Below are 16,510 nucleotides of genomic sequence, written 5' to 3'. Positions count from 1 at the left end.
TACTTCTAGTGCCTGTTGATAAATAAAATATGCTGTTATGAAAAGCTGTCCTAAATTCATTTGTACTTTAAAAAAATTTTTTTAAAGATTTTATTCATTTATTTGACAGACAGAGATCACAAGTAGGCAGAGAGGCAGGCAGAGACAGAGAGAGGGGGAAGCAGGCTCCCTGCTGAGCAGAGAGCCCGATGTGGGGCTCGATCCCAGGACCCTGGGATCATGACCTGAGCCGAAGGCAGAGGCTTTAACCCACTGAGCCACCCAGGCATCTCTTTCCTTTTTTTTAAAGATCTGTTTATTTGAGAGAGCGAGAACATGAGTGAGCCTGGGGAGGGGCAGGGGTAGAGGGAGAGAGAAAATCCCAGAATCTCAAGTAGACTCCCCACTGAGCTGGGAGCCTGACTCCGGGATTGATTTCACGACCTTGAGATCATGACCTGAGCCAAAATCAAGAGTTGGATGGTCCACCGACTGAGCCACACAGCACCCTTCATTTGTACATTTAAGTGTGATATGGGGGGGGGGTGGCGCCTGGGTGGCTCAGTCTTTGAGCATCTGCCTTCGCCTCAGGTCATGGTCCCAGCCTCCTGGGATCGAGCCCCCAGCTCCCTGCTCAACAGGAAGCCTGCTTCTCCCTCTCCCACTCCCCCTGCTTGTGTTCCCCCTCTCACCGTGTCTCTCTCTCTCTCTCTCTCTCTCTCTCTCTGTCAAATAAATAAATAAATAAATAATCTGAAAGAAAAAAAAGTGAATTGGTACTTTGGTCAAAATTTGAAGCTACATATATTTGAAAAATAATAATATGCTTAATTTGAGAACTATCTTATTTGTTTGATATTTATCTTCTCTTGTTTGTATATGGCTACTGAGATCTTGTAACAATTTGTGGGTTCCCCAGAGCTGCAGTGTACTAGTCATGAAGTTCTGACTTCATTGTTATTTTTAATAACGTTTTTACTTTCCATATAGTCTGTTTTCTCTCCCTCTCTCACTCTCTCTCTGTTTCTTTCTTTCTCTCTCCCTTTGCCTCTCCCTTCATCTGTAGAGTTTCAAGTCAATAGGATAGGATATGTTAAGGAAAACAATAGTATGTCTTCTCTTTTGGGAAAATAAAGAGCAAGTACCGACTTTTAATGGATCAGCTTCCAATATCTCTGATATTGATTTCTCTGTTAATGCTCAGCATCCAATCCCACTAAGATATAAAACCCTTCCTAGGCATTCATTTCTGGCTTCTAAAGCTCCCAGTAGTCCATTTGAAAGCTAAAGTATTCTCTTAACTTTGGTTCCAGGGCCAGTTCAAAGATGATCTCATTAAGTTGAAGATAATCCAAAGGGAGAATTCAGAAAAAGTACCAAATCAAGCTTTCAGAGGTTCATTTATTTTGTGGAGTTGGTTAAGCAGCTAATTAACTGCACTGTCCAGGCAGTGCCCTTTGGCTTATTGTTCCTTTGATGTCTTAGAAACTAAGCCATGTGAAGTCTTCTTGTAGGAGGCAGTGAAGTATAGTGGAAAGAGCAAGGGCTTCAGAATCAGGTAGAGATATGCCTTGAATCCTGCCTTAGCCACTTACTAGTTGTGTGACCTTGGGCATTTGCCTTTCTGGTCCTTAGTTTCCATGTGTATAAAACAAAGCCAGTAATACCTTATGGAATAGTTAGAAGGATTAAATAGGATAACATGTTAATAACCTTGATACTGAAACTTGGTATTTAATAAATGGTGGTTATTACTATTGCTTTACCAGACCATAAAGAAAACACCTAGCCGCCGCCTTCTTCTTCTTTTTTTTTTTTTTTTTAAACTCAAATGCTTGGGATTGCATTGTCTTACACTCTTCATTAATGCCAGTTTTGCAGTCGCTAAAAAAAGGGACAGCCTAGTCTTTTTCTTGTGTTCTTTTTCTTTCATTTTCATGAGTGATTTCCCCCTCCCCCCATCAGAGACCTAAACAGACTCATTTAGAGATTACCATTTGGTGAATGAAATTGATGGGGGAATTTTTTTCTCCCAAGATTCCCCAAAGCCAAAGTTTCTCTGTATCTTTCAATCTAGAAAAAGAAGTTTATATATTTCTATTCCGGGTCCCTTGGAAGATCGAAACTTGACTTCAGTTTCAGATGCTACAGAGTTCAGAGATCACATTAGCTCATGAAAAATCATCCTCCTTCTTACTGAACTGTCAGCAAATGCTCATAAAGCTTTTAGTTGAGGTACTCCAGAAATGTAGTGTTATTAATGTGTCATCCAAATTAGTAAGCAACCGGATGACTAATTTCTTTGGGATCTTCACCTAAGTGTAGGAATTTCGTTTGGGGGGCACTAGGGTGACTCAGTGGATTAAGCCTCTGCCTTCGCCTCAGGTCATGATCTCAGGGTCCTGGGATCGATCGAGCCCCACATCGGGCTCTCTGCTCAGCAGGGAGGTTGCTTCCCTCACCCCTCTCTGCCTGCCTCTCTGCCTACTTGAGATCTCTGTCTGCCAAATAAATAAATAAATAAATAAATAAATAAATAAATAAGAAATTTCCTTTGGGGGATGTTTGTCTCTCAGGCTGATGGCTGGTTCTGCTTTAGTGACTCTATTCTACATAGTCTTTTTGTTTTCTCCAGGGACAATGGTGACAGATCCAGGCACCGAGCTCCACGCAATGCCCGGATGTCCGCACCTTCACTTGGACGCTTCGTTCCAAGGTAAGAACTGGGTGGTCAGTCTTTATGAGGGAGCCTTTATGAGAGCCTGGGATTTTGTTTTTAAACCTACTTTTGGACTTCGGGTTCTGTATCTGGAATTATTTCCTAGTCAGCCTGTAATCCAGCCATGCCACCTAAAGACTTGACAGGAGATGATTGGCCACAATGAAAAGAGATAGAAGAGTGGCCTGGGGAGTATCCTATTCAAGATTAGAAGCCCTGTGAAACTACAGAAGAAAGACAGGAAGGAGATACAAGTCTGCAGGACAGATTCCAGAAATTTTTACAATGTGCGGGGCTTCTGTGGATTCTAAGTTTAGTGGATCCCTTAGCCTTGACTGTTGGGGGTAATGGATAGTATATCTCCTTTGTTTTATGGAATGTTTCATGGGCTTCTCATACGTTGTTCCTTCTTATAGGCGTTTCTTGCTGCCTGAGTACTTGCCTTATGCGGGGATTTTTCATGAACGTGGACAGCCTGGCTTGGCAACTCACTCTTCTGTTAACAGGGTCCTGGCAGGTAAGGAAATGTTTCTTTGGAATTTGAAAAGTTGAAGGGGCAGGGAGCCAGAGAAAGCTTTCCCCTCCTTTACCTATGTTGTTGTGATGGCATCTTGGCATCTGGCTGAAAACTGTTTTGTACCCAGTTCCTTATTTCAAGGCAGGAAACGAGAATGGAGCAAACCTGGTTTATCTTGCCCATTCCCACTTCCTTCAAACATCTTTTTTAAAAAACCTTGTTTAAACTCTTTGTTTCTTAATCTGACAATTAGATTCTAGCTATGCTTTTAATTGAATGATAAAGGTGTCTTGTTCATGTTTTGGTTGGTGAGATACTCATGAACCGGATCCTGTGATTTAATTAGGAGTTTAATGCACACCTCTTCAACCCTTCACTCATCTGCCCGCAGATGGAGTTTCCAGGCACTGTGGAATCTTCCAGGGAAGGAGGAGGAGAGGGGACCCATAAGGCTGGTTCAGAAACATCAGAAACAGAAAATAGGCTGGACAAGCCCAGCTGAGGCAGTTCTATGGTGGCTGACTAGCTTAGCAACAGATGTTTTTGGCCTAAGCTACATGATGTGACCAGGCTCTCAGATGTAGTGTGTGCTGCTGCTTCTGGACAGTGTCTAGAGAAGAAAACAAAGCAGGATTCTGTTTTTTTCTGATAAAGGTTATTTCCCTTTCACACTCTTTCCTCCACTTCCCCCTCACCTCTACTGCCAACCTCTAAATTTATGTATGTGAAGGCATAATCGGTATAAAAATCAATCCACATTTAGGTGTGTCTTTAATTAGCATCTATTAGAAATTTCTTAAAGACATTATGTTTCAGAAAATCTGGGCTATGTGGTGGTAAAGGTAGGAAGGGATCTGGGTGAGACAGTAACACTGTCAGCCTGGGAGAATGTGATTTCTAACCAAGCTACTGTGACAGCTAGAAGGCCATAGGATCTCTGGTCACTCTTAGGCAGGACTGTCCTTAACCCAGTGTCAAGACCTAGAAGTCCTAGAAACCTCAGTGGTTTCTCTGCTAGCCACCAGACTCTTTGTCGGCCCAGCCTTGTTTGGGGAGCAGACTGCATCTGGTCCCCTAATGAGCTTGTCTGAGGACCTCTGGCCCTAGTGGGTGAACAGACGCCATGCCTTGGTGCCTCCCCATGCTTGGTGTTTCTGTGTGGCTTGGCTGATGGTGTGTGGAAGCTCCTTACTGGCAGATAATCACTTACTGCCAGGCAGTACTACAGAGCTCTTCTCCACCCTGTGTTCCAGACATCTGCCTCCATCACCCCACACAGCACCTCCTGTTCCTCTACTGCTAGAAAATCTCTGTTTCCTTGGCATTTAGCTTTGCTTAGGAACAGCTGTATGTTTATTTCTTCCTTAGATTTAAGAACTCTACCGCCATTTCCTGTTTCCTCCTTTATGCCCAGAGGTCTGACCCCCAAAAGGCCCACTTTAACTTATGGATACTTTTGAATACAGGGGTTGTGTTCCAGCAGGTAGTTGTTAACAGATATGAAATCTACTGAGAAAAGTTCTCTAGCAAAGAATGCAAAGTATCTCAAGGGGAAGGAAATCTAGATTCTCAAGAACCTCACTCTTGAATTAGGTTAGCAGATGGTTTGCATTCACAATTAAACCAGTTTCTTCTGTTTTCTGAAGATACATGTTATAGAGCGCCTATTGGTCTTTTCGTAAAGGCCCTCATCATTTGTAGATTCAGGTTTCCTCTGCTGTCCAAAAGTGGAGTGTTCTTACAGAACCTTTTGCAAGCCAAAATGGCACAAAGTGAAGAAGCAATTACCATTAATTCATACGGAAAAAATTTTTAGTGTACCCAAACCCAAAAAACAAGGTCTCTTAGGCTTTTCTGATACCTTACGACGCATCTTGCTAATGGAGGCACAAAATAAATTGAGATAAAGCACAGATGTACTCCCAGACGCGGTTCAGAGCTCTGGCAGGTTGATGTTCGGTGTGCACGCTGCCTCGATAACAGCTTGCTGCAAAGCAAATGTTGAATGCTAGTTTCACTTTTCGTCTTTTTTCATAAGAGTAAAATCCTCTTCAGATTTCCTTTACTTAGTGAAAGCAAGGTACTAATGTAGGTCTTTTGTAAAACTGAAATGGTGTAACACAAACTTTGAAGAAGTGACAGCGCCCAGGGGTGGGGGGCTGGGTACCTGTGTTTGGGTATGGAGGAAGCTAAAGCCCAGAAGACTAACTTGTCCAGAGTAATACAGCTGGAAGTTGAGGAGCCAGAACTGAACCAGGCAGTGGGACTCCAAAGCTTCCTAGTCTGCCTCCCTCCGTACAGTTATTTTAAAAAAGACAGAGCATCAAAATAGCGTGCTTCTTCCAGGACCTTAATCTAGAGGGAAAGAGCTCCCAGGGAACTTGGCTGATTTCCAGGATTTTTCTTAATTGCATTAATTCCTCTTTATCTATTTATTTTATTTTGTTTTATTTTTTAAGATTTTTATTTGTCAGAGAGAGCATAAGCACACAAGCAGAGGGAATGGCAGGCAGAGAGAGAGGCAGGCTCCCCGCTGAGCAGGGAGCCTGATGTAGGACTCGATCCCAGGACTCTGGGATCATGACCTGAGCCAAAAACAGATACTTAACCAACTGAGCCACCCAGGCATCCTTAATTCCTCTGTTTTAAGTGGTTTCTAGACATAGCCTTTTATACCCAGTGGAGCTTGCTGAGGAAAATCATTATGTCATAGCCCTTTTTTTGAGCCTTCTAGTGGATGCAGATTTTTGCTTTGTATTAAACTTACTGCGATCATGTAATAGAGCTCCTGTAATAACAGCTTTTGGAGTGAAAGACAAATTGGCTTGTTAGCAGTAAGCACTCCCAGTTTTCCTAGAAAGGCAGTTTCACTTGTATGATTGGAATGAGGTTGTGATAGTCTCAAAACAATTACATTCAACAGGTATTTTTTGTGTAGCTATGTGCCAGGCACTGTTCTGGGGTACCAGAATGAATAAGAGGCATGATTCTTGTCCTCCTATAGCTCAAAGTCTAGATGGTTGACCATACCTCAATCTGGCTGTTTGGTTCTTAGCTCCAAACATCAATCAAACCTTTTTTTTTTTTTTTAAGATTTTATTTATTTAAGAGAGAGATAAAGCACAGGCAGAGAGAGGAACAAAGAGAGGGGGCAGAGGGGAGAAGCAGGCTCCCCACTGAGCAAGGAACCCGATGCTGGTCTTGATCCTAGGACCCTGGGATCATGACCTGAGCCAAAGGCAGGTGTTTAACCAGCTGAGCCACCCAGGTGCCCTAAAGCCAAACTCTTTGAAAGGTGAATGCCTTTTTGCCTGGATGAAGCATACACACACCTGCAGTTTTTGGAGGTGTGACCTGGAGGTGTGACCAGGTGTGGCAAACGAGTCTCCTGTAGGCCAAAGCCATTCAGTCATCAACAAAAAATGGATTTGCAGATAATTAAGATCCATTCTGCCCACTTCCTTGCACATGATCCTGAGAGTGATAATAGAAAACAGAAGCTACTACAAAGAAGTGTTTTGATTGTTAATTTTCATCTCTTCCTCTTTATCTTGGTGCCTTCCCCACAATTCTGTAGGTTCCTGGTGGCCTCTAGTCACCCATCAACCCATGTCATGCCCCTTCTTTAGCAACACAAGTTCTGAACCTATACTAAAAGTAATATAAGTAAATTTAAAGCTACTGCAACTCTACCAGGTGTATTTCTGGGGAACACAGAGAAGTCGGGGGAGCTCCCCCTGCTGACTTTTTAGTAGACAGCTTTAGCTCTGTGCAGTGACAGCCACTGCTAGTAAAGGACATAAAGTTAATGACTGCCTGCAGTGAGCCACGTGCTGTCCTAAGTGCTTTCCCATATATTACCTCCTATAATTGTTATGGCAGCCCTGTGAAGTAGATCATCCATTTCCGTGCTGCAGGGGGAAAAACTGACATTCAGAGAAGTTAGGTCACTTGCCTGATACAACACAGTAAGAGGCCGACCTAGAACTTTAAACCAGTTCTGTCTGCCTGACTCATAATCTTCTGTGCCATGTTTTGCCTGGGTTTAAGTAGGGGGTACCTGCCGAAAGGTTCATAAGCTTACAGTATTTTTCTGCATGTTTGAGGCCTCATAAAAGTGAAATGAGAAGCCCTGGCATTGACATCTTCCTGGTAATTACTGGAAGAATAAAAAACTTCTGAGGGATAGAGACCTGGGTAATGTAGATTATTAGTTATATGTCCTGCCTAATCTTTTTGACTTTCATCCTAATGAGCATCTGTTCCCAGCAGATGTGGGCCTGATGTACTTAATTTAGTGTTTTGATTAAAATCAATAGGTCAGGATTTTCTTGCCCTTTGCCACAGGTCATTGGGGCCTGGTTGAGTGTCCTGGGCTATAGATGGCTTTGTGCCCAGTCATCCTAATTTTTCTAATTGCCCAGTCATCCTAATTTTTCTCTTAAAAAAATCTCTTTTCTCTTTTACCCACTAGACGTTTAGGAATGTGTTCTTCAATTTTCATGTATTTGTGAATTTCCCAAATTTCCTTCTGTTGTTGATTTCTTATTTCAGTTATCTTAATTTCTTATTTCAGTTATCTTATCAGAAATCTTATCAGATTTCTTATTTCAGTTATCTTAATTTATTGAAACTTGTTTTATGGCTTAGCACATGGTGTGTCCTGGAGAATGTTACCTGTGTGCTTGAGTAGAATATGTATTCTGTTGTTGCATGGAGTGTGCTGTAGATGTTGGGGAGATCTACTTGGTTGATAGTGTCATTAAAGTTTTATATATCCTTGCTGATTTTTGGTCTAGTTGTCCTATCCCTTAAGACGGAGGCATTGAAATTTCTAATTATTATTGCTGAATTGTGTATTTCTCCATTTAGTTTTGTCAGGTTTTGCCTTATATATTTTGAGACCTTGTTGTTAGGTACATATATTTTTATAGTTGTTATGCCTTTGTGATGAATTTAACTCTTATCATTATAAAATGTCATTATAATAAATGTCTCTTTGTCTCTAGCTATATTGTCTTTAAGTCTATTTTTTCTTATATTAGTATAGCTACTCCAGCTCTTTTATGCCTGTTGATTGTGTGATATATATTTTTTCTATCCTTTTAACTTTTAGCCTATTTATTTTTTTCAATCTAAGTAGGTCTCTTATAGAAAGCATATACAGGGGCGCTTGGGTGGCTCAGAGGGTTAGGCCTCTGCCTTCGGCTCAGGTCATGATTCCAGGGTCCTGGAATTGGGCCCCGCATGGGGCTCTCTGTTCAGCGGGGAGCCTGCTTCCCCCACCCCCTCTGCCTGGCTCTCTGCTTACTTAGGATCTCTGTCAAATAAGTAAGTAAAATCTTTAAAAAAAAAATAGAAAGCATATACAATTGACCTTTGAACAATTGCAGGAGTTAAGGGCACTGACCCCCCATGTAGTTGAAAATCTGTGTGTAACTTTGATACCCCAAAAACGGAGCTACTAATAGCCTGCTGTTGACAAGAAGTCTTACCAATAATATGAAAAGTCGATAAGCACATTATTCTGTGTGTATTACTTGTGTGTATTCTTGTAAGCCAGAGAAAAGAAAATACTGTTTAGAAAAATCATAAGGAAGGGGCGCCTGGGTGGCTCAGTGGGTTAGGCCACTGCCTTCGGCTCAGGTCATGATCTCGGGGTCCTGGGATCGAGCCCCGCATCGGGCTCTCTGCACAGCAGGAAGCCTGCTTCCCTTCCTCTCTCTCTGCCTGCCTCTCTGCCTACTTGTGATCTCTCTCTGTCATATAAATAAATAAAATCTTAAAAAAAAAAAAAAAAGAAAGAAAAATCATAAGGAAGAAAAAATACATTTATAAGTTGTGGGTCAGACAGAGCTACCTCTGTTGTAAGACTTTTCTTTTCCTTTTTAACTTTATTTTTGGTTGTCTTTTGCCTTTTAGATATTCCGCATTTCCCTGGTACCTTAGAGAATTACTTTTAGGAGGCCTGTCTGGTCTGATTCGGCCATGTGGGTGGGCATCTGGGCCCTGGGCTTGCTGACTTTTAGGAATTATACTGATTTCTCAACCCAGTATCATAGCTCTCTAATACAACAAATTGCCTAATATACTAGATCTTTGCTTGAATTGGCAAATCTGGGAAAGCTGAACAGTATGTGTGATATGGTTGAGGGCCATCATAATATACTTAAATGGTATGAACATAAATGAATAATAGTTCTGGTGTTGGACCATTTATCTCCATGGCTGGACCCTTTATTTCCATGTCCTGTACCTCTCTGGTACCTAGTAGCCAAGCAGATAAAGTGAGTGACACATTCCAATTCAACATCAATTAAGGTGGCTGTTTATAAACCCCAGATAAATGGACAATTAGTAGTGGCGGTACTAGCTAGTGCTCCTTTAATAATTAACCCAATTACCTTTCATTCTGCTCCAGTGATGAAAGTGAAGGTGATAAGGGGCTGGCTTGGTTGCCTGGGAAACAGAGAAGTAAGTGCACCCAGCCTTCCGAGACAGACACGTTACAGCACCCAGGACTTTTACTTACTTGGGGTCCATCATTCACGGGAGCATTGGTGTCCTCTCTTACTTTTACTGCATCTCCTTACAGTGCTAGTGAGAAGTATGCTTATTGAGAACCAGGGTCTTAGTTTCTAAGCTGAATTGCCTGTGCCGTTAAGCTTTTCTAGGGGAAAATACTGGGCTTTGTCAATGAACTTTTCTATCCCTTTTATATTATGTGACTTAGTTTTTCTGTGCCTCTGTCTCTCCCCCAGGAAATTTCCTCTTGATCTTTCCCCACTCACTGATGCTTCCCCACCTGTGCCCTTTCTCTACTGTCATTTTGAAGTGTATGTAGCGATTTTCTAAATGCTTAGCATTTTCCAGGGCACTTTGGGTCTTACAAAAGAATTAAATGGTTCTGCCCTTAGGGAGTTGACAGTCTAGCCAGGGAGTGGCCTGATTTTCTATTTCGTTTTGGCCCTGCTACTAAAAATTTAATAATTCCCCTGGGACTTTAACTGCCAATTCTGATAGATTAGCTAAGGAGGATGCAGCTCAAATACAATGTGGCCTAAGGATTTATATCTTTTGGTACAGTTTGAAGACACTTTGACTGTGTCCCCACTTTTCTTTTGAATAGGTCTGTGAGGATGAGTAAGTGGGAGTTTGGGGAGGATAGCTGTCATTTATAGTATACAGTTTGCTTGGGAGGCATTATAGCAACATGTTTGAGTTTGGGCTCTAGAGCCACGCTGTCTAGGTTCAGATATTTATTCTGCTACTTCCTAGCAGTGTGGTCTTTGTTAATTTATTTTACCTTTTGGGGGCCTCAATTTCTTCATATGTAAAATGGGCATAAGAATAGTTCCTGGCTTATAGGATTGTTTCAAGGATTGAATGAGTTAAACGAGTGAAATTAAATGAACGAAACACTTAGAATAGTATTTTTTGGTATATAAGTATTCAGTAGATGTTAGGTATTATCATTATTATGATTTTTGTTATAAATTTTGGAGACCAGTCTGGGTTAGAGCTATGCCAGTCTTCTCATTGATTATAACCTTGCTGGTCTCTCTGTTTTTCTGTCTTTTTCTGTGTTCTCCCCAAGTGGGGCTCTTCTGGGTCCCAGGCAGGACTTTTTCACCTTTTGCTGTGGTTAGTGAGTTGAAAATACTGTAGACCTTTTGTTCTATGGCACCAACAAATGGTAACCTGAGAGTTAACAGTCTAGTCTCTGTTGCCTGCAGTCATGTCTCTCAAGCAGGGAAGAATAGAGGAATCGCAAAGTTCACATGTGCCAGACTATTTGCTGTCCCCCATGAGGGCTTGTGTTGGTAAAATGAGTTTGCTACTCAGCACATTGAGTGTTTGCTTTTGTTTACCCATGGCAGCATGAGATTCTCAAAGTGTGGCTCCTGGACCAGTACCATCATTACCTGGGGAAGTGTTATAAATGCAAATCCTTAAGTCCTACCCCAGACCCACAGAATCAGAAACTCTGGTTGTAGGCCCCCGGAATTTGTGTTTTAAAGAGTCTTGTAGGTGATCACGATGTACTTTAAAATTTGAGAACTCAGTGAGCTAGGGACAGATGCAGAGACAGAAGCATGGGAAGAGATGAGGTGGTAATACCCAGGAACCCAAGATACATTAGTGCTGGTGAGACCCTGTCGGTTAACTCTTCTTCATCTGGAGCTGTTAATAATGGGCAAGTATGAATGAATACTCTGTATGTAGTTTTTGATTCAGTGGGCATTTATTGAATTTCTGTTGTTTATATGGTACAATGTTAGGTATTCAGATGAACAAGACATGATCTCTGCCCTCTAAAGCTTACCACCTACCAAGTTGGTATTATGCTAAATGCTAGATAGAAGTATAAGCAGAAAGCTAGCTGTGGGAGCTCAGTACCTTACAGTATTTCTGCAGCAGAAAGTGAGAGGAATTGACCTATAAGCTCTCTCCTAACTTTTTTTTTTTTGAAATATTTTATTTATTTATTTGAGACAGAGTGAGAGAGAACACGAGCCATGGGAGAGAAGGAGAGGGAGAACCAGGCTCCCCACAGAGCAGGGAGCCCGATGTGGAACTTGATCCCAGGACCCTGGGATCATGACCCAAGCTGAAGGCAGACGCTTAACCGACTGAGGCACCCAGGCACCCCTCTCTCCTAGCTTCTTCTTCTTTCTTTCTTTTTTTTTTTTTTGTTTAAAGATTTTATTTATTTATTTGACAGAGAGAGAGAGAGAGCTCACAAGTAGGCGGAGAGGCAGGCAGAGAGAGAGGAGGAAGCAGGCTCCCTGCCGAGCAGAGAGCCCGATGCGGGGCTCCATCCCAGGACCCTGGGATCACGACCTGAGCCAAAGGCAGAGGCTTTAACCCACTGAGCCACCCAGGTGCCCCTCTCACCTAGCTTCTTAACCAACTTTTCACCTGTTAATCTTCCTTCTCCCAAAAAGAGAAGTGTTAATGTCAGCATATCTGGATTGAGACCCCGCTGTTTACTTGTACTTCAAGCTGTCTGTATTCTGGGGCTTTCCTAGACGTAGAGTGATCTCAAAGTTTATTAAGTCCTGTGGTTGTGTACTCTTTAGAAATACTAGTCATTTTGAAGGTGCCAACTAAAGATGGCCTCAAATTTTAAGTACTGGCTATAATGCCAGAACCTTTGCTTCTCTCTTCTTAGATTATGTTATTTTGTGCTTTGACATGTTTTGCAACCCCTCAAACAAATGGTACAATATAGAAATCTACAAAGGAGATGTGAGGAAAGAAAAAGCTAAAATGTAAGGTCTGAGCCCTTATTTTCTAGTGGAAGCAGTAGCCCGACAATCTCCACTTTATTTAAGATTAGAGATCTTCTACAGCCCCTGGAAAGATTTAGAGCAATCCTTTTGCTGTCCCATCTACTCCATCAGTTTTACCCACATGATCATATAAATGCTGGTAGCTAATAAACCATGCTAACCTTCCACCTCCTTCTTTTTAAAACTCTAAGCTCACATAAGCTTTTCTTTCTCTTTCTCTTTATGAGCTCAAGCAGCCTCATTTATTCCAAACTGGCTGGAAATGCCATGGAAGCTGGCAGACAGCACCTCTCACCCTCTTTACCAAAGTAGAGCCAACCTGTGGGTGTTAATTTCCTTTCTTTAACAACTGCTGATCCACAAGGCCAACTCTTCCCCAGGGTCCTTGTGCCACTCAACTGGAAGCTGAGAGCAAGCATGGATATCTCGGTATAAGCCATATGGAAAGAGGCACCTGCAGGTAGGTGACTAGGGACCTTCTGGAGTGTTGAGACTCCCTGGAGGTGGTTCTTTTGGCCAGGAGTTAATTTTCACCCCAGAGCCAGATAGTTATCCTGTAACCACAGTTTTTCATTATTACAGGGCTACTGAGATCATTCCCTTTGTTTGTCCTAAGCCCGGTTCTTAGGACTGCAGCTATATGCGCCAGGCAGAAGGGGCCCAGCTTCACTCCTATTGTTTTGAGCAGTGCGACTGTATTCTTTGGGAATGTCTGCCTGGCAATAAACTCATGATTTTTACTCTTGAGGCTTATGGCTGGCAAAGCACATGCCAGAAGTATTTCCTCCTAAGCAGAGAATTTAACTAGTCTAGGCTACGAAGGAGCAGAGAGCAAGGTGAACAGGAGGTAAAAGGTCAAACTTCCTAGTGGGAACAAGGGATTTGTTCAGGAAGGTGAGGTGTACTTTAAGCATATGTGGAGGGTATATCACTTACTTTCATAAATAAACCTGGCTAGAAAGGTGGATTTTCTCCAGAATAGGACTTGCCAGTATGAATTGCCAGTGACTGCTTTTGGTAAAACTTAGTATTTTTTTCAATAGCAGGATTCTCTCAGTCTTTTTATTATAGTTTCCCTTGGGCCGGTAACATAAATGAAAGGACTGACATGGAAATATGCACAGTCTTTCCTGCCTGTTGAAGTTTTACCTGGGCAAATATGTCAGAGGCTGTGCTAGTGCTATAGCAGATCTTGAAATTATCCAACATTACCCTGCATGTTGAACTGGCAAAAAGGCTGTGAAAAGAAAGAATGTAGTAGTCAAGCTTAGATGTGACCATGAGCTAATACTAGAACACATTTGCAAAATGTAATGGCTGTGGAATATGGTGCTTTGAATGTGCTTTTAAAAACAAAACAACCCGGGGCACCTGGGTGGCTCAGTGGGTTAAGCCTCTGCCTTTGGCTCGGGACATGGTCTCAGGGTCCTGGGATTGAGCCCCATGTCAGGCTCTCTGCTCAGCGGAGAACCTGCTTCCCCCTCTCTGCCTACCTCTCTGCCTATTTGTGATCTCTCTCTCTTAATAAAATCTTTAAATAAACAAATAAATAAAATAAAAAAATAAAAACAAAACAAACCAAAAAACCTAAGGGCAGTTACTTTATGCCAAGTACTATTCTAAGCACTTCTCACATATTCACTTAATCTTCTCCACATTCTAGTAATGTCCTGTTTCTACTCATTTTTGGAGATGAGGACACTGAGGCATAGAAGGATTAAGTAATTTGCCCAAGACCACAGCTAGTACTTGATGGAGTGATAATTGGGGATGCAAGCAGTCTGGCTCTAGATCGGGACTTTTCAGACAGAACCATCATGGGGTATGGGTGACTCCTTGTTGGTAGAAAAACAGACTGAAATTTAAACCCTGGCCTTACTTTAAAGGGAACAAAAATAATTTGTTTGGTTCCTAAACTGCTGCTGGGGAGGGGGCTCTGAATTCTGCTATATTCTTGTAGCAGCTCCTTTCCCCTAGAAAGGGGGCCCTGTAGAATTACATTCCCAAACAATGAATCCTGAAGAGGTAATTACACTGTTGCCATCCCATTGGGAAGAAGGCTGGGGCGGTGATTACATTCCAAAACAAAGCTGTTCGGGTATAATTGCACTGTGCTGCTCTTATCAGTCTGGGGAAGGCAGGCCTCTGGTCTCCATCCTCATTTGTTTTTGAGATGAAATCCGAATAGCATTCAATTAATAGGCAAGACCCAGGCACAGGGAAGCCAGCCAAAAGAGCCAAGAGGACATTAACTTCCTATTGCATTTTCCTTCTACTTAAAATTATGCAGACCTTTAAGTATCAGCAGATTTGAGGGAGAGCCCATTTGAGAAAATGTATTTGCTGCTAATGAAGGGTTAGAGATCCCTACTTAGAGGCTGTGCCCCAAAGTCCTCATTGGTCTTTATGCAAAGAAGAGATGGTTGTGTGGCAGTGAAATTTCCCTCTTCCATCAGCAGATTTTGCTGTATCAAAAGATGGCCAGCCCCTCTTTCAAATATTTCTCTAAGACTTCTAGCATATATGTTTTTCCATGTATGGCTTCTAGTCATGGATCGAAAAGCTCCTCTATGGTTCTGTTGAGATAATAAGGCTGACTTTTGTTAAATTTCAGCAATAATCTCTAGATCTGGCCTGGAAGAAGAAACCACTAATTTAATTGTTTTGTATTATGATTCAGAGAGCACAAAATGGCCCATGGCCTCTTAGGCATGCTTGTTGAGCTAGAGCAGAGAAGGAGGGGTTAGGATGGATGTTACCAGGCTGTGGGTTACACAGATCCTTCAAAAGTGGTATAGCCGTGGGGTGTCTGGCTGGCTCAGTTGGTAGAGCCTGTGACTCTTGATCTCAGGGTTTTGAGTTCGCGCCCCACAATGGCTGTAGAGATAACTTAAAAATAAAATCTTTAAAAAAAATTTTTTTAAACTGGTGTAGGCTTGGCCATTGCATCAGTTAGCTCTTTCTGTCTCATAAACCATGCCAAAATTTATTGGCTTAAACCAGCATGTATTTGTCTTGAAATTCTGTGGGTTCAGTGTGCAGTGCATGTGGCCTGGATCGACTTCGCTGCTGTTTGCAGTCAGCTGATGGCTTGGCTGGTTATGTATGGTCTTGATGTGCAGGCAGAATAAAGGCTTGCCAAAGACCTCCACATCCTCATTCCTAGAACCTGTGAATATGTTACTACTTTCTGCGGCAGCAGAAACTATGCAGATCTGATTGAACTTACAGATTTTAAGTTGCAGGGAGGAATTATTTGTATGGACCCCCATTCTAATCAGATGAGCCCTTAAAAGGGGAAAAGAAAGGATAGTCAAGACATGCAATGGTAGAAGATGAGAATGGCCCTCAGCTAACAATCATCAAGGAAATGAGCACCTCGATCCTATAATTGCAGGGAACTAAATTCTGCCAGCAACCCAAATGAGCAGGGAAATAGATCATCCCCTAGAGCCTCCAGAAAGGAATACAGCCCTGGCAACACCTTGATTTTAGCCCCGTGAGGACCCAGATTGGATTTCTGACCTGCAGAAACGAAAGCTAGTTAAATTTATATTAAGCCATTAAGTTTGTGGTCATTTCTAATGGTAGCCATAGAAAACTAATGTACAGATAGCTTCCTGGACATATCTGGTGGTTTTAGCCTCAGCTGGGATGATTTATCTCCTTCCTGTTCACCAGTAAGTTAACTCATGCTTCTTCACGTAGAGTCTCAGGATTCCAAAGAGAAATAAGAGAAGTCAGGTGTCAGTGCACAGGCACATTTCAAGGCTCTGGTTTTGTCACTTTTGTTGTTCCGTCAGCTAAAGCTAGCCATGTGGCCAAGCCTAGAGTCAGAGAGGGCAATCTCGAAAGACGTGAATAACTCATTAATGGTGATTACTGTAACATTGTACCACAACTAAGTAGATTTTTGAGATCTGTGGTAGCCTGGTAGCTCACTCTAAACAAATTGCCTTTTTTTTTTTTCTAAGTGTCTTTACATATACTTGAGAGTTT

General features: G+C 42.1%; 1 protein-coding gene across 11 annotated transcripts in view; it reads left to right on the top strand.

Moving 5' to 3' along the window:
* AMBRA1 (autophagy and beclin 1 regulator 1) overlaps positions 1-16,510 on the top strand; it is a 174,105-nt gene that overhangs the window by 82,061 nt on the left and 75,534 nt on the right. For all 11 annotated transcript variants that reach the window (XR_004381138.1, XR_004381140.1, XR_004381139.1 and 8 more), the window contains 2 exons: positions 2,615-2,695; positions 3,115-3,215. Coding sequence is in view for 8 of the 11 variants with exons in the window: in XM_032844600.1 (XP_032700491.1) it covers positions 2,615-2,695; positions 3,115-3,215 (182 nt within the window). In the remaining 3 variants the exon portion in view is untranslated. The remainder of the gene's footprint in view (positions 1-2,614; positions 2,696-3,114; positions 3,216-16,510) is intronic.

The sequence above is a fragment of the Lontra canadensis genome, unplaced genomic scaffold, assembly GCF_010015895.1.
Source record: "Lontra canadensis isolate GAN:19392208 unplaced genomic scaffold, GSC_riverotter_1.0 scaffold154, whole genome shotgun sequence".
Lineage (NCBI taxonomy): Eukaryota > Metazoa > Chordata > Mammalia > Carnivora > Mustelidae > Lontra > Lontra canadensis.
The sequence above is the reverse complement of the archived record's forward strand: the minus strand, read 5'-3'. Positions and strand labels throughout refer to the sequence as shown.